Below are 24,846 nucleotides of genomic sequence, written 5' to 3'. Positions count from 1 at the left end.
GAGAGTAGCGGAAGTGTTTCGCCAGGTCCGGACAAACCTTGTGGCATAGCTGTGGCCTTTGAAGGTGTACGGCCGCTTTTGGAAGCGAGTGAAGGAAGATTTTGCAGGTTGTGTACCTTGGATAAAGAAAAAAAACACAACTAGGAAGCAGTAATTTTATGACCGGAGTATATATAAGCCCGGGAACAACGAGAACAAGAGTGAACAAAAGAAAAGACGTGGCACTGAAATCAGAATCAATTACATAGAAACTCCAGAGTGGCTATGTGCTTCAAGAGGTTACCAGAACACGCCTCAGAAGTCTTGTACTGCTCTGAGTGGTTCAGAAAAACAAATTCGACGAGGGAACGTTCCCACTTCGGGATATTCTCGCGAAAAGTTATGGCATCAATCTGTAGTTGACGGACCATGATGTGATTTTACAGCGCGGAAACTACACGAGCCACAACAAAACGAAGAAGTTCACAGCACGTTAATTACTTTAAACGCGTCTCGCTTATCGCCACTGCTAACCAATCGAGGCTTTCATCAGCTTCGAAAATCAGCCCTCCTGGAAACGTGGACGTTCCCTACGGCCGTGGCTGGATGGATATCTTAGCATTCCATTACAACGTGCTGCGCCTTCCCCGGACTTTGCTTGCACCGGACATGCGCCATCCTCCTGTGAATGTTTTCTCCTGCGTGATTTTTGTATTTAGGCTGGCGGTTGTGTCCGTCGCGGTAGCTTATAAGTGGCCTTGACGTCGCGCAGCTAAACTAGAGGGTGCGGGTTCAAACACCGCTGCGGCAGCCGCTATTCAGTGGGAGCGAAATGCAATAACAACCGTGGCAGTTAGATTTAGGTGCACGTGAGAGACAGGTGTCCATTAGGTCCAAGTTAATCCGCAGTCCCCCACTACGGCGTGCCTCATATGTCCTGGTTTTGGCGTGTAAAATCCCATAATTTAATTTCATTCTGTATGAGCAGCTAGACTTCAAGGGTCGCTCGCAAAAACCCCCTCTGAGACACAGGGCAGCAAGAAAGGATGGCTCCACATTCCCGGACAGTGCCGACGGAGCAGCTCCGAGGAGCTGGCACCAACGAGTGTACTACATGGAAATCTAATTGGGCAGAACAGCCCGCATTATCCTGTCACGTCAGAACGCAACTATAGTTATCCGTGCATTGTCAGTGCTCCATTACCAGTTGACAAATATATACGGGGCCTTGTACGGCCACGAGAAGTGCAACCACCTTTTACAGCTGCGGCACTTAGTCTTATTATTCCCACGTTTAGGCACTATTTATTTTGGCATTAATTTCGCGTTGGCGAATGTTCTGTTCGCGGCAAAATAACGCTTATCCCATTTTGGAGCTCTATAACAGATATCGCACTACTTGAACTAATGTTTACGACTGATGCTTTTTTTTTTTTTGTATTCCGACGGTGTTGTGCTGTTATTCTCTCGACTGCTTCGATATCCTGCGATTCGGCAAACGTGAACCCGGAGAGCGTATCGCCGCGATTTCCTTTCTTCCACGAGTGTTACCAAGAAAAAAAATAAATAAATAAAAGCGATAAAACAAAAGTTAGAAAAAGGTGCTTCGGAGCTAAACAAAAATTCCCACGAGAATCGAACGCATAAAAATTCTCGTGCTCAGCTACTATAGCCTCCTCGCGTCACGTCTCGACTTACATTGACATGCGTGAGAGCCTTCGAGCGCTTTGCTTTACACGCTTATGCAATGCGAAACCAAAAGAGGCAATGCGCGAATCGCTTTTATGTTGAAGTACGTCAAACCTGTGCGAGACGTCGCTAAGCAGGGGCGCCATTCGATACGCAACAGCGGGTGCGAAGCGGTGGCACAATCCAACCCGCTGCCAACGCTTTAAAAAATAAAAAAAAATGGTCGGGGGGGGGGGGGGGGGGGGGGTAACCGAGGCTTGACTATAACACGAAACAAAAGAGCTTAACTCAGTCCGGTTCGAACGCGCAAGTGAATCAGAGACGCAAGCTCTCTTGCGAATGTGGTAACAGCGGGGCCAACCATTGGCCGCCTTGGTGATGAAGTAAGGTACCAGAAGGGCGTGCAAAGAGTGATAAAACAGAAAACAATATCAGCGTAATGTTACGACAGCTAAACGGCAGTGCAGGTTAATGGCCAAGCGTGGGTAGCCGATTATTCTAGTTGATGTTACGAGCAAGAAATTGAGTTGGGCGGATCGCCTAACGAATGTGGCATGTAACCGGTGGTCTATTAGCGTAGCAGAATACAGGTGCCAAGCGAAATGCAGCTCACTCAAGGAGTGCAGAGGTTAGGTGGCGCGATTGGAATATGTGTAATTTGTAGCTGTACAATGGAGTCAGCCGACTCAACCCAGGAGTGATTGGAGATCGCTGGGAAAGGAGCTGTGGTGGGCGTAAGACCCCTCGATGATGAAGACGGTGAATTTAGTCAAACATCGTAGAAGGGTAACTCACGATTAGGCTTCGCACCATGTCTTCCTCGGCAGGTGTGGGTGTTTTGCAGGCTGTAAAGGACAAAAGACAAGAAACGTAAGAAAGAGAAAAAAAGCAACAACAGAAGGCGTTCCAGTGAATTTTGACCAATAGCAGACACATTCGAAACAAACTAAGTATAACAAAGATAGGCGTAAATAAGCTTTTAAGATTACTACACAAGTATTATTGCCGCGTAGAATAGAAACACAATGCTATGGTTAACAAATGGCGCCGAATGGTGCGAATGAACCATTGGTTTCTAAGCGTCGTTTTTGGAACCCCGCTATATTTCGCTGGCATAGTCCAGAGAAGGCTACAAAACTATACCTTGGATGATATCTCTTCCGAAGGGCCGCTCCATTCTTATATATGTATATATTTTATGGTTTTCTGGACAATTTCCTCTATTCTCGGAACATGATTACGACACTTCCATACGTCTCGCCGTGCTGCAACGCAGGACTTTACGCTAACGCACGTTGAGGTGTCCTGTGCTTTTCTAGGCCTCTTCAAGCTAGCTTGTGTTCCGGATATCGCGCACACTTTTTCTGCCATTTCTTCCCTATAAACATAGTGTGGAATAAGCGCAATAAGCGTATCTTCCAAGAGTACCCATCGGTACTCTTGGAAGATACACTTATTTCTCCGCTATTTGGGGAAGAAAAAAAATTGAATTAAACACTACAGTTGGAAGGGATAGGAGAATTAGTTACCCCCGACAAATAAGTAAAATTGATCTCAAGACTTTGTAATATGATCCGAATGCCAAACAACCGACAAAAGTTCGAACTTTATTGAACGGCAAACACGCTGAGGACCGCTTGTTCCTGTAGCTGTTGGTTGCAAACAGGAAAATGACTTCCAGTACAACACAAGGACAAATGTATATTGAATAGCTATAGACGCACGGCAGACTGATGGCTAACATGTAGATATTTGCCGATCCCTTCGCCATCCCCGTCTAGCTGATCAATAATTTGTTGAGTTGTTTCTTGCCATCACCAAGCTGCTTTTATGCTTTAAATAGTTTCGCAATAACCCCGTAGACATGAAAGAAGCTGCTGTGAAGTGACTTATGCTTAACAACGTAGCGGCAGGATTTCCGTCAACTCAAGGTAATGTATCTTGTTCGTTTTCCCATATACGCCATGTATGACACTTCTCCTGACGTCGCTGCTTAACTATCTGGCTACCACTGCAGCAAGAGGGCAAATAATCGGGGAGTTAAATATTTTCGTCCTGGCTCCCCATCCCGAGACATTATCGTTCCAACTTATTTTTATTACCAATAATTCGATTGACATAGGATCGTGCAAGTTACTTCTAAGGACTCCTTGTCCTCAGAGAATTAGCTAGCACATCTGCGGCCTACAGGATTTACAATTCCGAATTCTCACCTTTAGATGATTATACAGCTCGCAATCGCCAAAAATCCACACCATGCAATGGAATTTGAGCACTGACACTTTTTCTCGCCTTTACTCTGACATGCTAGTTAATTGAGATGTTCACGGGGACTGCCGATTGCCTCGGATCTACCGATCGTATTTAAAGACTGAAATTGTTCTCTGAACTGGCGAACGGATAGTATAACATTGACACTCGGACTATCTTCGCTTTGGCAGCAGGGTACACTGCGGGACAAAGGCACTCCCTAGATGCTAATCCCCGTTAACATAACACGATTGCTTTAAGTATCCCCATTCCCCAAAAGCAATAGCTGACTGCAACAATCTTTCTGAACGAACACGAACACCGGATTCCTATTAAGATGTCGAGATGCATCGCTACAGTGATGATATTGCTTACAGATGTATATTTCTACGTATTCCTTTGTTCGCTTTTCACGCATCGTATCATGAGCGACAATAAGTGCGCTTTCTATTGTTACTTTTCTGTGTTTACCATCCGCTGAAATATTGTATAGGATCACACTATCTATGAATAAATAAATAAATAGAACTGTAGCGGGCTGCTCAGTAGCCAAGCCTTCCGCATTGTGAACAAAAAGAAAAAGAAAAGAGAAAGTCACGGAGAGCGCTTCGAGGAGAAGGTGCCGCGCAGGATGCTTACTGTAGGGGTCATCGTCGACGCAGGACGCGGCCGATGGATCGACCGGCTCCACGACAATGCTGACGGTGAGGCCGCTCTTGGCGAGGCCTTTCTCGGCGCCCAGGGTGAGGACGCCCTGCTCGCCGCTGGGTGTCGCCACTAGGCGGCCTTCGCTCTGCTGAAGAGAGAGAGAGAGAATGAAAGTGGGTAAATAAGCGAAAGCTTTGGCATTCCATTTCCGCGAGAGCAGGATTTGGAAAGAAATTTAAATATCCGGAAGCACTGCGAGTCGTATGCAAAGTTCAGCGCGCTGTGCCAAGAAATAAGACGTTCGAAGGAATGTCGTGCCGATTTCTGCGTCACGTTCGCGGCACTACCTTTTTGCTCAGCAGGACGGGCTGAAGCTGCTCGTGCGCCTAGCAGACGTTTTAATGTCGCCGCGCTCTTATTCGAATAAGAGCGAGCATTTAGACGAGGTGATGGGGGGGGGGGGGAGGGGGGGGCGTTGTACACCTTGATTGGGCACCACAAACGACGAAGACACAGGGCGATTTTGTCATCAAAATTTATAGGCAAAGCGGGTATCAATAGCTGTACCACAATCCCCAATAAACTAGTAGCTAACTAACTAGCTTCTCAATTATTTCCGAAGGAAACGGAAGAGAACAAGAACATACAACGGAATCCTTGAATCTAGATTGAATTGCGTTGCATTCTGGGGTTTGACGTGCCAAACCCACGGTTTGATTATGAGCCGCACGCGCCATAGTGAAGGGGGGGGGGGGGGGGGGGACTCCGGAATAAATTTAACGTGCCCCCAATGCACGAGACACGGGCATTCTTGCACTTCGCCCCCGTCGAAATGCGGCCGGCATTTGATCCCGCCACCTCCTGCTTAGCAGCGCAACACCATATCCGCAAGGCCACCTCGGCGGGTGTTTCAGTCTAAGTGATGCGAGGCCTGTGTGAGTTAACGCGGTATCGCAGCAGTAGCTGGCGACACGCGCACGGCGTCGTTGCCGAGCCTCGTTAGCTCTTCGTGTCGTGAGACCGAAGGTGGTGAATAACGCCTGCCAACGAAAGAATGTTGACAGACGTGTGCACAGTGATGTTCGACAGATATCTAAATACGTGCCAATGGCTCATACCCATTTTGGGGGACAGAAAGAATAGTCAGACACCCAACGACAGACATGCAGTGGCCCAAGAATGGGTATACCGCATACTTGAAAAAAAAAAAAAAGGCCATTGGATATCACGTGCTATTCCGTGTAGAGTACCTATGAGCCGACATTACATGAGCAGGCATTATATGTCGTGATACATCGGTTGATCACGCGGAACGCAAGTGTGCTCACTGGAAATGCACTGTTGATCAACAGTCAGACTATATATGTTGTAGATTCGGCGAGGAACGTCACTGACATAGGTACAGGGTAAGTAGGCAAACAAATGTTTGTCTTCAAAAAAAAAAAAAAGAACACTTGTGACGTAAGAATTCGACAGTATGAAGGAGATTGGAGATGCAAGTGAGCATTGGGTTCGTCGGGTGCCTTGACACTCCGCGGGAGCTATTTTCAGGCACCGTAAGGAACCACGACACGCACGAAAAATAAAGAGGAAAACCTGGCGTCGAAAACGTGACGCCATGTGGCTAGTCCGAGAAAACATGACGCCATAGGCAGCTCCTCCTGCATACTGTGCTAGTATGGGGATTCATAAAAAAAAAAAAAAGAAACGCAGTGCTGCACAGGGAATATAAGCAGCCTAAGCACTCAAGGAGCGCTGAAGTAAAAAGAGACCCCAGCGGCCCCGCCGAGTCAACGGGCAGTGGGTAGCTTATTACGTCACGCGGGGATGACCTGCACAGGGATTTCAAAAGCGCCATCATCGTTTCCATTAAGACGAAACCCTGACCCGGGGCGAACTTCGATTTGCCGCTTCAAACACGTGTAAAGCGCAGAGGTGCCCTCCTCAAACAAACCGTGGACCGACTTCAAAGAAATTCGGTGCATTTAAGAGAAAAATGAGAACCGTGGCGAATGCATGAAGCATAATTTTGATTTGCTACCGTCACGTTTGCAAACAAAAAAAAAAAAAGACAGAAAATCGGTAGCCTATAAAAGATTTGAACTAAGCTCATGATTTCGTAGCTGCACAAAAAGGAACGAAAGAAAGATCGCAGTTGTGTAAAGTGCTTTTCTTTCAAAACATGGACAGTGGACAAAATTGATGTGCGACTCTAAGCTTAGGTGAAACCATTGTGATGTTTACGAGAGTTTTGGAAAAGCCCTGCTCACACCAGTGGTATAATCAGTTCGTTTAATTCGCATTCGAAGACGGGGACACCGAAAGGTACACGACATTTAAACAAAATTGCCTACGTTAGTGGCATCCAACGCTTGAAAAACCTTAACTTTCCATTCGAGCGCTGACGCACATAAAATTTTAATGACATTACTCCCAGCGATGGCAAGGAAATAAAGCTCTTCAGAAGCTGTTTGCGTTAGCAAGAACTAATTGACGTACGCCATAACGAAGAGACTGCAAAAGTCAGGTCAATCGGCGATACTCAGACGCACACTTAAAGGGCAACTCCGGCGATTGTGCGATGTCAACGGATGTCGATGAAATTTGCTGGGTACGTTCCTCTGAACCCTTCCGTCATGTCATCAAAAAAAAAACAGGTTTGAAAGTTGCAGATCTTTCACAAATAAATTTAACAAATTGCCTCGAACACCCTACCTTGTTTCCTCAGTTACAAGCCACATTCTGTATTACGTCAGCAGTGTTTCACGCAGAGCATGCAGGGATTATGCAGAGGACAGTGACGAGAGCGACGAGGAATCGACGATCGTGAGCTGGTGCGTGGCGTGAGAAATTGCTGTCACGAGAAGTTGCGTTCCCTGTAGGCGTAGGCTGCACGAACTTCAGCCCTCGCCATCAGCACACACAGTTTGAGCCGATGACGATCGCAGTTCAGCCGAGGTTAATCCTATATGTCACAGTCGCGTAGTTCATGCGTCTGCTCTTGGAGGGCCTGTGCGACTGTGGAGGGACTGTGCGACGGTGTCCGAAAGTAATCGTATAAAAATAAAAACCGTAAACGTTTAAGCACCTATTTCCAGTGAACTCTCGCGTGTCACACGCTTTCCCAACAGCTCGCTTGTTGTGCGTAAGTGCGAAGATTTACGAAACATGATATCGCAGACACCGTCGAGCTTTGAATATTAACCATACCAATGACTACAAGAAATACAATGCGAACGAAAGACATTAGCGCGACGGCACGATGCCACATAATTTGCATTTGCCCAGTAGGATGATGATGATGAAGAAGAGTGTTTTGTGGCGGAAGATTGCCCAGTTGGAAGCCATTACCAGCGGGTATTCAGAAATCCTAGCGCAAGCACCGAATAAGGTCACAGTGCTTCAGCGAGGAGCTAAGAGAAAGCAGAACAGATTGGCTACAAAAGAACAAGAAATAGAATACGCGAACTTCGTAATGTCTGCGTAATATGTATACTACGGACGCCAGGTACACTACTCAGATTACGGGTAAGCTTAGAAGCAACATCCAAGTAGTAATCGATGTCATATTGCAGCTCAGGTGATAAAAGCAACCATATTATTCTTAGTTGACTCCCGTTACTTAGACCATGATTAAGTCGATATTTCGACTCACTCGAACCATATATTTTTACAGAAGCGAAAATGGTTTTGTTCGAACGCTAACTATATGCTACTTCAGCTAATTCGACCCCCCTAAACCCCCCCCTCCTGCTTGAACCAGGGACCTCTCACGCGCATTGGATTTACTAAAAGGTGAAACCGCAAGAGATTTAGGAGGCGGCGCAACTGCTTCTTATCTTTCAGTGCAGGACGCTCCTACCGGAGAGGCCAACTGTTCCTGCCATTTTCGTGTTGCAAATTCTTCCTGGACACTTTCACGGACTCTAGCTATCTATGAGGCATTGTTTGCTGCTTACGCAAAGTATTCGCATTTAGTTTCGGGTGCCACAACAGAAACAAATCTTGCGCGTCTTCTGAGGTTACAAAAAAAGAAAAAGAATGGAAAACGTTTTGCGAGTTATTGCTAATTTGTCAACCTGCTCCACCTGGCGCCCATCTCTTCAAAATGCTTAGAGTAGTCAAAGTAGTCAAGCTATATCCGTACAAGCTTGCCCTTGAATACTGCCTTGGTGTTAAGAAACTGAGCCCTTTCTTCTCTGACATTTCGAACAACCACGATATCCGACGTATCACATTAGAAATACTGATCAGCGGATAATCGCACACTATCGAACTAACTATAACTACGGCATACAAATTCTCCGAAATTATTCGCCTGGAACGCTAAGTCCTTTCCCGAAATCCGGGATTGATATTGCAAACACCAGTTTCACACGACTAGCCGTGCATTTACTAATTAAAACAAATGACACGAGTGACATGTATAGATGCTATCACCGACATTTCCAATATGCTAACAAATCTGGCCCATAATGCTTCATCGTGAGCTTGCACCTTATGCTTGTGGTTATCTTCAAGCTGCCTGTGTGTATTGCGTGTCCAAGAAGAGTGCCTAGCTGCTTTGTTCCTTTCATCTTAAGACGACATTGTTGTGCTGTGGTGGCTGCTAGACGAAAAAGAAAGAAAAGCGGGACCAAGAATCTTCTCAAGCCGTCATACAGCAGCTTCTCTCCTTGGGCCCTTTACCAATATGCAATTGTGAAGAAAAATTGAATGAATACAGGCACACAGAAAAGAATTATAAACTTCTAGACCAACGACATATCAATCTAATTGGGCTCGATAAGTTCTTTAAAGATCACTTTAAAACGGCGCGTCGGGTTGTTCTCTTAAACAGTAAACAGCACCGTTTATCAAGTACAGTCGCGAGCAAGTCGTGAGAACAAAGGTTGCTGTTTTGTTTTTCTTATCCAAAGCAACAAGCCGGAAGTGAAGCTGTACAGACCACGTGAGCGCGCTCGACCTTCGCAATGCACCGACAGAATTCGACGGTTGTACCGTCCTCATATTATATTTCTTTTTGTTTTATTTTCTTCCTTTGTTTATTTTTTTGCTGACACTACATAGCCTAAACTTTTGCTCCTGAGCCTACATACCTAATACAGTATGAGCGCCATATACACTACAAGCATAGCATCTACTGCCGCACACAGTGGAAAACTTCCAGCTGGCAATATCGTCTAGCAGTTTCGAATAAAAGGCTACATAACAGAGCGCAGGAACAGTATATATATCATTGCATGCGACCAAAAGAAGAACCGTGTTATTTAAGAACCGGTCTTCAACCGCACAAGAAAGGCTTACGCAAACAGTAGGCCGCGTCGTCTCTAGACGAACTGACCAAGAAACAATTAAAAGTTTGCCGTCTATGTGCAATGCCATACACTAGGCGAACAACATGAAACTCGACGAATCGCGCTCAAAACCATCCGGGTAACCTTTTCATACAGCGCGTGGAAATGCTCGCGTCTCCAGAGAGGCGCGCTCAGTGAATATCGAAAGGCGAGGGGCACCGCGAGGAGTCCGCAAAGGCTTACGCACGACACACGTCTCTGAGATACCGAATATATTCTTCAAACGCGCCTCGAGAAGAACATTTCGGGAAAAAAAGAATTGCGGTGTCCAGGAACTACGCGGTGAGTTACGACGGGCGCCATGGTAGGGTGCTGCGGATTAATTTTGACCTTTTTCAACGTGTACCTAAATTTAGGTATGCAAGGGCACTTTCCCGTTCCGCCCCCGTCAGATTGCTGACGCTGTTGCGCGCGGTGTTACAGAGACGCAGGTTTAAATTTCCGTATACGACGAGGCAGCAAATAGTATTAGCATTCTCAATTAGTGGAACGAAAGTTTTGATTAGCGTAATTGTACAAATGTATACGCTATGAGTCGCTTCCGGAGGAGCTGTTTACGAACGCGCCATGGCTACAAGTCTAGCGAATACGCATACAGGTGCTAATATGTATATCCAGCGAATATTGGAAATAAAGCATGCAGTTTACACCGATCGTAAGGCGTTTGATGCCACCAATGCTCGAAGCGAAGTTAAAGAAAGAAAACTGAATAACTTGGTGTACCTCTGGAAAAGGCTTAAAGCAGCCGTATACACTCACCATGTTCACCTGTGGTAGGGGGAACGGTTCGGGGTGATGAACTTGGACGGGATCCGTGGTGACGGCGCTTTGGGCAAACCCACTCGATTCACTGCAAAGACAAGACGAGGCAAAACAAGAGAGATTATGCAAGGGGTGCCTTACACATATTGATGATGAATATTTTTATTACTAGTACAGCCTGCTTCGTAGCTAAGAAAATGGGACAAAGCGGAGGCAGAAAGGAACCAAAAACAAAAGGAAATAGATAAAGCGACGCACTGAAAACACGTCAAACGTAACACGACAGTCAGCCAAGCTCCACGGCACAGAGAAACAATCAACAACCTTTTCTGATAACAACAACAACGCAAACAACGGTGACACTTACAAAAAAAAAAAAGAGGAAGAAACACGCCGATCCAACGCAATGTCTGAATTCTAAATGACGCGTATCTTGTTTACGTTGGCAAGGCAGCGGCGACAGCGGACGCATCCAGGTGGTGGCTGCGTGTATCAACGTGACGAAGGCCATTGCGATGCTTGTTCGTGGTATGGCAGGTCGATGACGGAGCTTTGCGCACGACACACACAGAAGTTTAACCCTCATATCTAAACCCCATTTAGCGCATACCTAACACATTTAAAGGTGAGCGTACGCACAGATGCCTGCATGCCGAGTTTGCTATACGGTGCTGCACGCTATACGGTTAGTACGGGAAACAGAAAGCAACGCCCACAGTCACGTTTTTATTATGCCTCAGTGAAGGTTCTCCCTCCCCCGTTCCCCAGGTGCACGCAGTTCAATAAACCGATTACTCAATAATGATAATTAGAATTTCCCTCAAGTAGGACTTCTATACATACATACATACGTACACACACAGACATTATATATATATATATATATATATATATATATATATATATGGCCGATGCGACGGCAGTGGAAGCAGATCGGCCGGTCATATCAGGGGTACGCCAATCGGACGGGTTGCGGTGAGACGTGGCGGAAAAGGACTGCCGAGGACGAGGAGGGCCGCTAGAGAACTGGGGAACGCTGGGTTGAGGCGTGCAACACACGGAGTTCAGACCGATGTTCTCAAATTCCTGTCGGACGACGGCCTGGATCATCGCAATGGTGGTTGCTGGCGGATCGGGAGGCGTCATGGAGAAAGCTGACGAAGAGGTGGCCTCGAGTTCGCGGCGAACAATACGGGTGACGTCGTCACAGGTGGTGGTCTGACGTGGTCGACCCCCACATGTCGACGTAGCAGCAGTGTTGGGTAGCCGCGTCATGTGGTGTGTGATACGGCGGCTCTTAGCTTGTTCAAGGCGACGGCATTCTTTGATGATGGCGTCGATAGTCGAGACGTTGCCGAAAACAAGCAAATTGAAAACGTCGTCGGCGATGCCTTTTAGAATATGTGACACTTTATCGGCTTCGGACATAGCATCGTCAGCTTTGCGGCATAGAGCTAAGACGTCGAGAATGTAGGAAACGTACGGCTCCGTAGATGACTGAACACGAGACGCATGAGCCTTTCTCGCGGCAGCCTTGCGCCCAATGGGGTCGCCGAACAGTTCCCGTAGCTTCTCTTTGAAATTGCCCCGACTGGTTATCTCGTCGTCATGCGTTTGGTGCCACACGCGTGGGGTGCCGCCGAGATAAAAGATGACATTGGCGAGCGTAATCGTTGGGTCCCACCTGTTATTAGCACTGGTGTGTTCATAGAGTTTGATCCAGTCGTCAACACCCTGGTCCTCCAGGCCAGAGAACACACCTGGGTCGCGATGTGGGGCGACTGTGACGATTGGAGCAGTGGGACAAGCCGAAGCCGTTGTTTACCCAATGCACGGCATTGGGTAAACGGGTACCCAATGCACGGCACACGGGCATCTTTCTTGCATTTCGCCCCCCCCCCCCATCCCGCTCATCGGAATGCGGACGCCGCGGCCGGGATTCGAACCCGCGTCCCCTGGGGCTTAGCCGCGCAACGCTTATAGCCACTAGCTATACGACACCACGGCGGGTAACCGTGTTCGGGAGTCGCAAGGTTAATCGTATTACATACGCTGAATACAATTACACACGCGTTGAAGGCGAGTGACACGAACCGATTTGCAAGTACGCGCCAGCAAGTATTCTTCCGTTCTGTCCCCGTCGTTGCTTCATTTCTGCTCCAGAATTTCGCTATTTAGCGAACAGCTAACTGAATTTCTGCTGAATTTACAACTAACTGAAACAAATTCGTTAAGCCTCGTCGCGTATAGAGACCCAAGGCCCTACCATCCAACCGAATAGCAAAAAAAAAAAAGAAACATAACACGCGAACAACAAACAACCCAAGCTCACTGATATCGCGTACGCCGACATGGACGCACACATGTGCGAGCAAAACTAACGCAACTTCCTGAAAGCGGCGGAGGCCTAGCCAGGAGAGGCCGAGACCTTCAGGTCGAGTATACGAAGGGAACTGAACACTATGTGCGCACAAGCAAACATTGTGCCACCGATCGCCGGTGTATTGTGCGCCTCTCCCTCGCATACATTTGATGGGGAAAGCTGCTTTGGCAGGGTCGAAGCCACACGGCTGTGGAGCTTTTTGTTGTCGTGCTGCAAACACAAACACATACAAACACAAGCAGCACTGTCGTGCTGCTTGTGTTTGCTTTCGGGTAGAACAGCGACTGCGCAGAAGCTCTAGCATGACCGCATCCTCAAACCGCGCGCTTTCCGCGCTTGCGTTATATCTTTAACGAATACCAAGGAGAAATACTGAATCATTAGAGACTACGCTATTTCAAGACTTAACTCTCACTTTTTTGGCTGAAAAGAAACGAAAAAAAGAATGAAGCATTCTCTGTCACGGCCGATAATCCACAACGCTTACCTTAATGCTCAATCACTGTGACATTCGACACCATTGCCGCTAAGTCAGTGCAACTTCGCAAATTTTAAGAAGCTTTAGCGTAATTTAGCGGTTTTCGTAAAAGCGAGAAAAGCTGGAAGGCTATTCAAGCTCCAGTTAAAGTCGATCAAAAAGAATGACTTCCTCAGAGAGTTGGAAGTGAGACTGGGGCGGGTCTCTGAGCTCGGCACTCTATTGCGTCCTTCCTCACACGAGGGTAGTAAGGAAAAGCGCCAGACTGCCTAAATTTCTTCACTGCGGAATCTCTGGGATCGACCTACTACAAAAGCTAGAAATCCGCATACCCGATACGCAGAAGTAGGGAATAACTCGCTAAGACAGACAGTGTCTTTTAAAAAAAGATCTGTACAATATCGCTACGCCACGTCCTTGCTTGCTTCAGAATGCCCAGCCATGCTTAGCTATAAAAGAAGTCGCGGAAATCGATGACGTCATCAGACACGCGGGCGCGTGATTGTGGACGCGCGTGAAAGCCAAAGGCGAGTATAGACTCGCCTTTGGCTTTCACGTCATTTCAGGATTCCCGCGTTTTCTGAAGATCGCCGGGGTGGTTCAGCTAGCCATTCTCACTGTGGGAGTGATGTTCTTGGTAGGCCTTAAAGGCGTTATGCAAAGTTACCCTATGCATTAGTATTAACTTTGCTAATTCACGCAAGTCCGCGAGGTAGACCCACGTTACACCTGCAAGCCACAGCACTCGTGCTACAAGTAACACCTGGCGGGACTCAGGTTACGACTGCGGGCGTTAACTACCGCAGAGAGAGAGAGAGAGAGAGAGAGAGAGAGAGAGAGAGAGAGAGGTAGCGCTTTATTCACTCCATCTGCCCGTACACTTTCTTTTCGCACGCTTTGCTGGGCATCATGAACGAGGTAATGCGAAACAAAACATAACCGTTCACAAAGGCTTCTTCAGTAATGACGTCACAGACAGCGAGCGCACTCAGATGGCCTTCATTACCCGCACCTGTTTTCAGTCACTTAACGGCCGAGTGATCTGCGAGAAGGGGAGCGATAGAGTGCGCAGGGGATGACGGAGCACGACGGAAACGCTACAAAAGACGGCGCTGCCAGGGGAAGCCGCCGGAGGTAGGAGATTCACGACTGCGCCTCTCTCCCGTTAAGCTCGTTTCGAAACACCTGCGAGTCACGTGGCCCAGTCCGTCTCTCAAGAGGAACGCAACAGAGGAACGGAGCCTCTCGGAGTGGGCGAGACGCCCTACTGAAGCACCGCATTCTCAGCTAGGCAGAGCGCGACCCCGAACGTAATAATGCCGGACTATTCGAAACATTAGGAACGCGAAAGCAAAAAAAATACAGAAAAAAAGGGTGCGCCGTTACGGTGATAGCGAGGATATGTGCAGTGCAGCTGTTCGATCAATTTTCTCATTTTTATTTTGTCAAGAAAAACCCAGAGGGACCTTGGAGGAAAGGTGCAAGCCGGTGGTAGTTGTGTAGCAGATGGCGGCAATTGTGCCGGCAAATGTGTCGGTGAGGCACGCCGATATCCAACTCACGTCCATTGTTCTGTATATACAGCGTGTCCCAGTTAGCCAGAATGTGGAAATATGCAAATGCCACGTAGCTGGACAGAACAAACGTAATGTTGTTTGCCGTCGCTTGGAGATAAACTATTTTTTTCCTTCCACCTAATTGGATAGTTACTCTTAATCAACTTCTCAAATATTATAGTTAGATTAGAAATGCAAATGGGAAAGTGGTAGAGAGACATGAAAGACTCCAGATACAGTTTTCTGTTGCTCAGTTTAAGTGGTACATAAAGGCGCTTTTGAGGCCCTGAAAGAAGCCCGCAAATGAACGCAAAATTGCCGCGCGAGGCACTTTGCGTGTATTCGCGGCCTTCTTTTACGCTCGAAAAAAAAACAAAAAAAACTTATGTAGCACGTATTGAGCAGCAGAAAGCTGTATCGGGAGTGTTTCATGTCGCTCTACAATTCTCATTGACACTCTTTATCTAGTTATATTTGAAAAGCTCATTAGTTAATTAAGGCTAGTTATCAAATTAGGCAGAATGAAAAAAAAACTAAATAGTGCGAGTATCTACAAGCGACGGCAAACAGCAGTACCTTCGTTCTGTCCAGCTACGTGGCATTTGCATGTTTTTAAATTCTGGCTAAAGTTAGCTGGGACGCCCTGCATAGGGGGTCATCGAGACCGCCATGGTGTTGCAGATCCATCACCGTAAGAAGACGAGCGTTAGCTCGATCACATTGTACCTAGCAGCACCCTGGAAGCAGTGAATAGGGCACCGATATGGCATACGTAACGTGATGTGAATACAACCAGCATTCGTAAGAAAGAGGGTAGAGGGTTCGATGCTCCCATAACAGATATAACGTCACACATACGCGCACGTGGCAGGAAAAGCACAACGTCGACTACAGTATGTGAGTAACGCAATGCAACAACAACAAACCGCAGTGGAAGCCTCGAATAACTGTCGTAGAAATACACGGCGCATATTCAACGAAGGAACGCCTAATTAATGGCTGATAAATCTAAATTAAGCGCATCAACTGAACGCCGCCTACTGGCTCACGATGCATGCAATGTTTGAGACTCAATATGTGCATACAAACTCCTGACACTGCATCAAAACGAATAGAAAAAATAAACGCAAGCAAGGCACCGAACCACAAGACTTGCGATAAGGGAGGATGCCGCGTAGTGCACAGCCAATCATTTTACATCGGTTTAGGTCTTTTAGAGTGGCAATCAGTATAAGTTCTCACCATATATATATAAAAAAAGATCGCATCTGTTCTGGTTTATTGGGCCTTCATCGATCTCGCGTGCGCTAGCTTCATTCTTTCTCTAGCGCTCCGCGCCAGGTACATTGCAGTCAGCAAAGGGATGCATGCACGCATCATGGCGTTGCTGGCAAGAAAATGGAGATGGCAGTGTGTTAAACGAAGAAGGTTCAGACCAGATTGATGAACATTAACGTTGTGGGATAAGACAGGCCCCGTGAAGCGAATAACATTCTATTTTTTGTTGTTGTTGTTGTTAATGTGCTCGCCAAGCACACCCTCGTTCCGTACCGCACCGCATTTCACAAAAGCTAGGCGGAGATGCGAAACCCGAATTCGTTTTCAACCAAGTATTACAGCTGCAGCGTACAATTTTCAGTTTCCGGTGCGTCCATTATGTAACAAATTGCCATCTCAGTGAGAACTTAATCTCGTGGAGTGCTTTCTACTTCGCGTCGGCGTAGAGTGCCTGTTAAAAATTTGACTCGAAAATGCGCTGCCTTTATCGCACACGATTCGTCGCTTGCCGAGAAGGCCTGGATCAGGGTGAAGTGCAATAGATAGGCTGGGCCAAAGGCGAGATAGTTTACCCGTATTTACCAAGGGCGGTCTCGTTATCTTTTACTTGGCATCGAATCGCCAACCGAACAAATATCGCAGGCCAGTGGTGACGAGACCGACTCTGATAAATATAGTTTCCACGTGACCTCACGGAAGCGGCTTATCGCCGCGCTAGCACCCGAACATCGGTGTCACTATGACGTCAGTGCCCCATATTATCACGCGTGCATTGTTTTGATCTTTAACGGTGAGCATTTTTCACCTCATAACTCATCGATTTATTTCTCGGCGCGAGTGTCCTGCCGCGGCGCGTCTTTTTTACGCAGCTCCTAGACATGCTAATACCCCAAGATGGCGGCCGCAATGACGTCACTGCAAACCATCTATAGTTGCAGGTATCAAAATATAGGCCAGTCTGAGCAGACACGCTTGGGAAAACGGGCACAAAGCTTTGTCTATGTGATACAAACAAACTCGATTATCTACGCTGCTGCGCAGCTAGTATTATTGCTCTGTAACATTGTCAAATACGTAGCTTTTGAAAGCAAAGCTTTGGCTCAAGCAGTACCGATTACAATTTTGTGCTATGTTACAAACGTGGGACAAAGTATACGGTACCACACTAATGTCATCCATGTTGCTATCTATTATGTAGTAAGTATCCGGCGAGGATAAAAGAGAAGCTATTTAGCGCGCGCAAGATTGATGACGATTCTGTCTTGTCGAAGTGTTGGGGTTAATTGCTGGGAACGTTGTTTTGAACAACCGACCTCTGCCCTGCTATTCGGCGATTTATGGTTATCGCAGCCGGGATACCATGCGACGGCAAACAAATAAATAAAAAGAAAGAATGATAAGCTCCGCTGACCAAGTTTTCTTCCGAACATCGGTGATTCCAGCATAGTAAAGTATCCCGCTCGCTCTACGAATCTCGGCATTAAACAGGCTTGACTGTATGTCTGGCAAGCTCTTGGGTTAGCTTTCTTGCATAACTGACTTGCTCAGCGGTGAAGCCCCGTGTTTGCTAAAAATCACGCCGTACGTTTATTGTATGGTAGTCTCTCTCACGGTATCGATTTATACAACGAGGGAAAACAGGATATTTGCTCATAACTACGGGTAAAACAAAAATTCAGCGCAAACGCGGTAGCCCCGCGAACCGGTCTTCTGTCGCAGACGGCGCAGTCGTCTCGGAGTCTGGCGCCACTGTTACGCCATCGTCGAGACTGCGTTGATGCTCGCGCATGTCACGTTTTATGCTTGGTCGACGCCACCCTCAAAGTGCAGGAGCGCGGCGTGAAGGCTTGATAAACGTCGCAAGCGGGTATTCACCTAAGTGACGCAATAATGTCAAGGTTGCCTGTGCGGCACGAGCGGAACTTGCACATGGCACCTGCCGTTGTACTGTAAAAATTCTAGGACTGGATGACAGGCCATTTACGGAAGCGAAAATCTTGGGAGCCTGGCCTCACAGTTCATTAGCGCAGAAAGCAGTTCGAGCGCTTTTTCACTACCTGAAGGCAACAGACTTGAGTGCCCGACTATAGGCATCCTACATCTAAGTTCTCTCTCTCTTTCACTCCCCATTCCCCTCCCCACGTGTAGGGTAGCAAACTGGACTCAGTCTGGTTAACCTCCCTGCCTTTCCTTCTTCCCTTCTCTCTCTCTAGGAACCCATGGAAGGGAAAGCACTGCTCGCTGTTGGGGCTTGGCAGAAAGTAGCCCTCGTCCTCGAGATACACAGCAACCAGAGCGTTCTCCGTGTCAAAAGTGTTCAACAGAACGCAGTAAAGGCCTTATCAAGCACGCTGGATTCGCGCGAAAGGAACATAGCGGCCATAAATGACGTCGTTGCGGAGAGCTCCGTATGAACGTTTGACGACACGTTATTGCGTAACGCGCACTCAAACCCGGCACGCGAGCGCTTTGACATTCCGCCCCGATGGGAAAGCCACCGTCTGCTGGTCTAGAACCGAAATCACGATACGCGAAAGCCAATTGGGCGGCCTCAACAGCGACAGCGAGTCACTGCGGCGAGTAAATAGTCGGCAGCGAACCAAATTCAAAACCTGTGGCGCAAGCCTGTCGAAAGATAGAACGCGGTATTGAACGATAATAATAAACAGGGAGCAAAAGCGGGAATATATTTGTCACATGCGATTCATCCCAAGGATATGGGACGCCCGCATACACGTCAACAAGGGACGGTTAGGCTTAGCACAGAGTCGCCTTAGAACGGGCACGCCGGAGCCCGCTGCAGTGCCCGATAACGAAGAGCGTGGCACGCATTCGCAGCGTCGTCCAGTTCCAACTCAGGCTTTTACCCGTCGTGGTTGCTCAGTGGCTATGGTGTTGGGCTGCTGAGCACGAGGTCGCGGGATCGAATCCCGGCCAGGGCGGCCGCATTTCTAAGGAGGCGAAAATACCCGTGTACTTAGATTTAGGTGCACGTTAAACAAACCCAGGCGGTCGAAATTTGCGGAGTCCTCCACTGCGGCGTGCCTCATAATCAGAAAGTGGTTTTGGCACGTAAAACCCCGTAATTTTAACTCACGCTTCGATGTCTCCCACAGCGGGTGCCCGGAGAACGCTGTTCGTGGACGCGGCGGCGCCGGCACTGCACGTCACGGTGAAGAAAACACGCGAGCAAGTTTCAAAAACGACCTAAAGGGAGCGACCATACACACCCTATGCGGCAAGATATATGGCCCGCAATATCTAAGCGCTGCGCAAAAAAAAAAAAAAAGAAAGACATCAGTCCCGAAACAAAAGGCGATAGGCCCCCTGACGACTGCGCACAGCTGGCTGGCCGAAAAAGAAGGCAATCGCGTTGGCGCGCAAATTTCGCATCACGTGATGCAGCATGAAACTACGGCCGTCGATACACGTGGATACCCGCACGCACCCCCCAACCCGAAGAGGCGAACCGCGCGCCTTGCACGTGGGGTAGTGACGGTGCCTGATGCTGTGTGGGCCTACATATGCAGAATCGCCGAGCTTGGCACGATCGCTTATCGCTCACGGAGGTGTGTCTGCGATAAGAGGAAAACGCCGCTGGTGATGACAGAACAAAGAGCAGGTCGCTGATCGTTCCTGTCGTTGGTGTTTATCCTTGCATTCTGCAAGCAGTGGCGCCACGTTGGACGTTCGAAGAGGAAGGATGTGCTCGCGGTATCGATTGCTGTGCTGTTTTAAAGTGGCGCGCGCGCGCACACGCACGCACGCACGCGCACACGCGCACACACACACACGTAATGTTAGCTTAAGAGAAGCTTTAATGACATTTAACGTAAGAATGAAGGCTTTCCCGTCACACAGAAAAAGAAAGAAAAAGGAAAAGAAGCAGAACAAATTGATATTAATTATCAATCAAACACGCTATCAGTTATTATGGATATAGTGTTGAACATCGCGAGGATAGAAATGGTTACCAGTTTTGAGATTGCTGGCACATTTTGGCAAGAACCGATTACTTGGGATGCTCACGTCTACTACGTAGCGCCAAAAATGAGTTACTCTATCAGGGTTAACCTATGCGCTAACAGAGATATTCTGCCTGCTAAGATGAAATGCCTCATAAACAAAAAACATTAGTTCATTCATATCTAATCTATTGTCACTTAGTCTGGGGAAGTACTCATTTGTAGCAACCTAAACAAGTGTCATCTACCGCGGAAAAATACATAATACAAATACAGAATAAATGTAAGAAGTTACTATAGGATTATATACCATTGCCTGCTATTTCAGGCAATCAAAAGCAGCTTTCGCCTTTCGGCCCAGTAAGAACGTTCGTAGCTGAACTGTCGGTAATTCTAATACTAATAATAATTCTTTTTCTATAGCTACCAGGAGGCTATAGAAATTTAGAGAGAGAAAAACAGAAGAGAGGAAAGGCAGGGAGGTCTACCAGACCCACGTCCGGCTTGCTACCCTGCACCGAGGGAAAGGGTTACAGGGATGAAACGAAAGAGAGAGCGAGAGAGAGCATTGGCTTTCACGCACATTCGAAGGTGCCCACCAAGTACATAAACCACCAGGGAGACCTGCCGACTTGACGTGCTGCAATGAAGCTTTCCTTGCTTTTTGCACCATCGACGCACCACGGTCGTGGCCCAGGAATCTTCACTTACAAAACTGTTAAGTGTCTAGCCGGTTCAGTGCTGTCCGGTGAGGTTCACGCACGACGCCGTACCGAGGACAAAGACGGAAGATGCGTTGGATATTCAGAAATAAATGCAAGCCATCTATGCTGGCGAAGAAGACTTCGTTTTCCCGCGCTGGTTGCTCAGGGGTATGGTGTTCGGTTGCCGAGAACGAGGTCGCGGGATCGAATCCCGCACACGGCGGCCGCATTTCGATCGGGGCGAAGTGCGATAACAACCGTGTACTTAGATTTAGGTGCACGTTAAAGAACCCCAGGTGGTCGACATTTCCGGAGTCCTCCACTACGGCGTGCCTCATAATTTAATTTTAACGCTTCGTTTTAAGAAACTGTAAATCCACCCGACTAGTACCACGCGCACATCAACGCGCATGTATGCGCAGCTTTAGACCACGACTACGCAATTAAAACCGCAACTCCCCTATGAGGAGCGAACTTGCAAAGACTGACACACACACACACACACACACACACACACACACACACACACACACACACACACACACACACACACACACACACACACACACACACACACATATATATATATATATATATATATATATATATATATATATATATATATATATATATAATGTCACGTATATATATGCGGCATGTCAAACAGCCCGGGCAGTTGATTTGCACAGTCGTATCAGGAGGGTGTCAGGATCGAACACCTGTCGTAAGTTATCGCAGTGCCAGGGACCGCAAAGCCGTACGAGAGCATTTTTTCGCGAGTTAAAATTACAATAACATGAAACAGGGGGAGCGGATCGCTGATTAAGAGAATGACTCATGCGTGGATCTTTCTCGCTCGTCGGGTGCACACATGCTTGGAGCGCGGCCGCACGTAGTTCGAGGCATATGAATAGATCATTAGCATAAGGCCAGGGGTCGCCGACCTCACTTCGATCTGTTTATTCGTTTACGGGCCATTAAGGCCGCAAGAGGGCATGGCACGCGAGGAGCAGGCCGGTTGGCGTGTGTGTGTGTGTGCGCGTGTGTTGCAGGAAAGATTCGGAGACGGCTCAGCGCACTGTGGCGCAATGTCGAGATGTTCGAGCAGTCAGAGCCGCAGGAAAATTCTAATTTCCGGGAGCGGCGGCATTGAAATCAGGTCGGAGTGTTCACTAGTCAGTGATCGAGATAAGAAAAAAAAAAGAAAACGTTGAGACTACCGGCAAAAAAAAAAGAAAAGAAAACGGGAGTAGAGGTGTAGGCGGGATCGTCACAGGCGTTGGTAACAAGGTATATGTAAACTGGTAGCGAAGCTTCCATAGAAGCCCACATGTTAAAAAAATGGCGGCTCGCTGCAACCGTCGCCATCTACGTATTGGGGGAGGGGAGGGACAACTAACAGCAAGAAAAATAAGTAAATGAAAAGCGAGGTCACAACCGGAAATAACAGTTACGTTAATATCGTATGCTGCGTGGCGCGCATGTTTTATTTTCTTTAGCGTCCGGCATTTCGATCGCTCCGCCAGCAGTAATATTTCTTTTGAGGCTGAGGCGAGCTTGTCACTCACCTCAGCTGAAACGCCAGCGTATCATTAAACTTTAGGAGTGGCGTACGTGTTAATGTGAACATAATTAGGCTGTTATTAACGGCGATTGCTCCAGTATAGTTCCTTAAGAAGGTGGGCGAATAGGATGGAAATAAATGGCAGCGCCGCGGAGGTTTCAAAGCCAACTTCACTTTCATTCATCAGGAAAAATGCAATCAATATAATTGACCAAACAAAACACGTTTCAATGGATGAAAAGTACTATGCCCCGCACACAGTCGTAACGTGTAGGAACATATGCGAAACCTTTTCACAGAATCATACGCAATTACGTGCCAAAACATGTTATCATATCCGACAGTTACCAGACAAGACAACATTCTCCCACATTATCACTTATAAAACATTCTACTTACTAATTTCGTTGCGGTCGGGCACTCAGACCCATTTTTACTGAGAGTACACGAACATATAACAAGGTTTCTTCGCGAAGCGTTTAGCATTTATCGTCACGGCGAGACACAGCGCGTCGGATGCCACAGCGTGAACTTGCACGATAACAAAAAAAAAAAAAAACCTGCACTCAAACCTTTCGCCAACAAATGCCGTGCGCTAGGTCACGCAAAATTTCAAGTGAAGCGCACTCCACACTTTGAAAAATCACGCAAGGAACTAAATAAACTCAGACAAAACCAGCGCGTTCAAGTGAGCAACGCCATTCCGCACGACGTAATAGCTGGTTTTAACAGTTTTCCCAAGTCTTGCGCCAGAATCACTTGGTTGAGAGGGTCACCAAGAACGAACTAATAAATTGTGGAATAGAAAAAAAAATAAACATCTGTCGTTTTAGTACAGCAAAAATACTTGATACGGAATATTTGCTCGTATGACAGTATTCTGATGAAAAATGTTGGAACATTTTTTCTCAGATAGGTTTTCTAATTTCAGAAGTCGCCGAAGAATGATTACGTCAGATTACGTGTTGAAGACCTGACCTCTGGTCGTCGCCCCCCCCTCCCCCCACCCAAAATAAGGAAAGGAAAGTACACGTACCATATCTAATAACCCATATCAACACACGGGTATCTCATATAAGAACCCGTATGTCGTCATAGATAATATGGGGCATGTGCCATGTACCATGTACCACGTAAGTCGTGCGGAAATTAAAAGAAAATTATGAAACTGCGAAGCATAGCTGGACAGAACCAAAGTAATGTTGTCTGCCGTCGCTCCAACCAAGTCCGACTGTTTTCTTCTTTCTTTTTTCGCATTTCGCCTATTACGTAATTAGTTATTATTACTTCAGCAACTTCTCCAATATTCTAATCACAGCAAGAAAGTGTCAACGAGCAAATTTTAGACCAGTCCGGACAATTGCCGACCAAGCTTTACCGTTGCTAAATACGTGCTATAAAGAAAAGTTTTTTTTTTTTAATTCACTGAAAGAAAGCCCGCGAAATACGAAAATAAGTGCCGCGCCACTAATGGCGCAAGGACCGCTCCTTATCCTGGCTCTTGCACTTCGTTAGGAACAACACGGCTGCTGCGACGCCGAGAATGCGTCTATATAGAGTTTCGGTGCAATTGCCATGTCGCAATGAAACAACGAGACGTTGGCACCAAGAGACGGTACTGGCAGCACCATCTAACTTGAAAAAAAAAAGAAAAGAAAAGAAACCCGAAACTATGCATCACAAGTCTCGGGTCACAGAGGTGAAAGAAACACGTCGTATAACATGACAATGCGAGAAATCTTCGAAGCACGGAATGTCACAACACAGAACGCTACAAATAGTACAGGTGGACGCATCACGCAGCGTTGTTTAAAATCATGCGCGGGCAAAGTTAAAAGAGAGCTAATGGGAAACAGTATATATATATCTATTTAGACTGGTAAAGCCTTCTTTCAAAAGTGTACGTGCGCTTCCTTGCCGAAAACAAAAGAAAAAATAAAGAAATTGGGTAGGCTGAATCGGGGACGTCGCCGCAGTGGGGTACATGAAACGTCTTGCACCAGCAGCTGAGAGAGCATATGTACACTTTAGCTTACATAAACTACGTAACCAAATAGACCAGTTACATTTATTCCCCTATTACAAAACTTACGTCATTTACTTATGATATAGCTAGTGGGGGCCCTATGGCCTAATGTTGCAATCGTGCTCGATTGCTCCCTATTCGTATAGTGGACCCGCCGTGGTCAAAAGTGGTGTGTGCGGACCGGCTTCCCTCTGTCTCGCTGCCCGA

The 24,846-nt window shown here is 47.2% G+C and overlaps 1 protein-coding gene across 1 annotated transcript in view; it reads right to left on the bottom strand.

The window, feature by feature from the left end:
• The window catches only part of LOC142587838 (uncharacterized), a 42,584-nt gene that overhangs the window by 5,634 nt on the left and 12,104 nt on the right, over positions 1-24,846 (bottom strand). The window contains exons 2-4 of the mRNA XM_075699130.1: positions 10,683-10,773; positions 4,558-4,714; positions 2,464-2,513 (exon numbers count right to left, since the gene is read on the bottom strand). Of these exons, the coding sequence (XP_075555245.1) occupies positions 2,464-2,513; positions 4,558-4,714; positions 10,683-10,773 (298 nt within the window). The remainder of the gene's footprint in view (positions 1-2,463; positions 2,514-4,557; positions 4,715-10,682; positions 10,774-24,846) is intronic.

The sequence above is a fragment of the Dermacentor variabilis genome, chromosome 7, assembly GCF_050947875.1.
Source record: "Dermacentor variabilis isolate Ectoservices chromosome 7, ASM5094787v1, whole genome shotgun sequence".
NCBI classification, from domain to species: domain Eukaryota; kingdom Metazoa; phylum Arthropoda; class Arachnida; order Ixodida; family Ixodidae; genus Dermacentor; species Dermacentor variabilis.
Note: the sequence above shows the minus strand (reverse complement) of the source record. Positions and strands in the feature narration are given on the sequence as shown.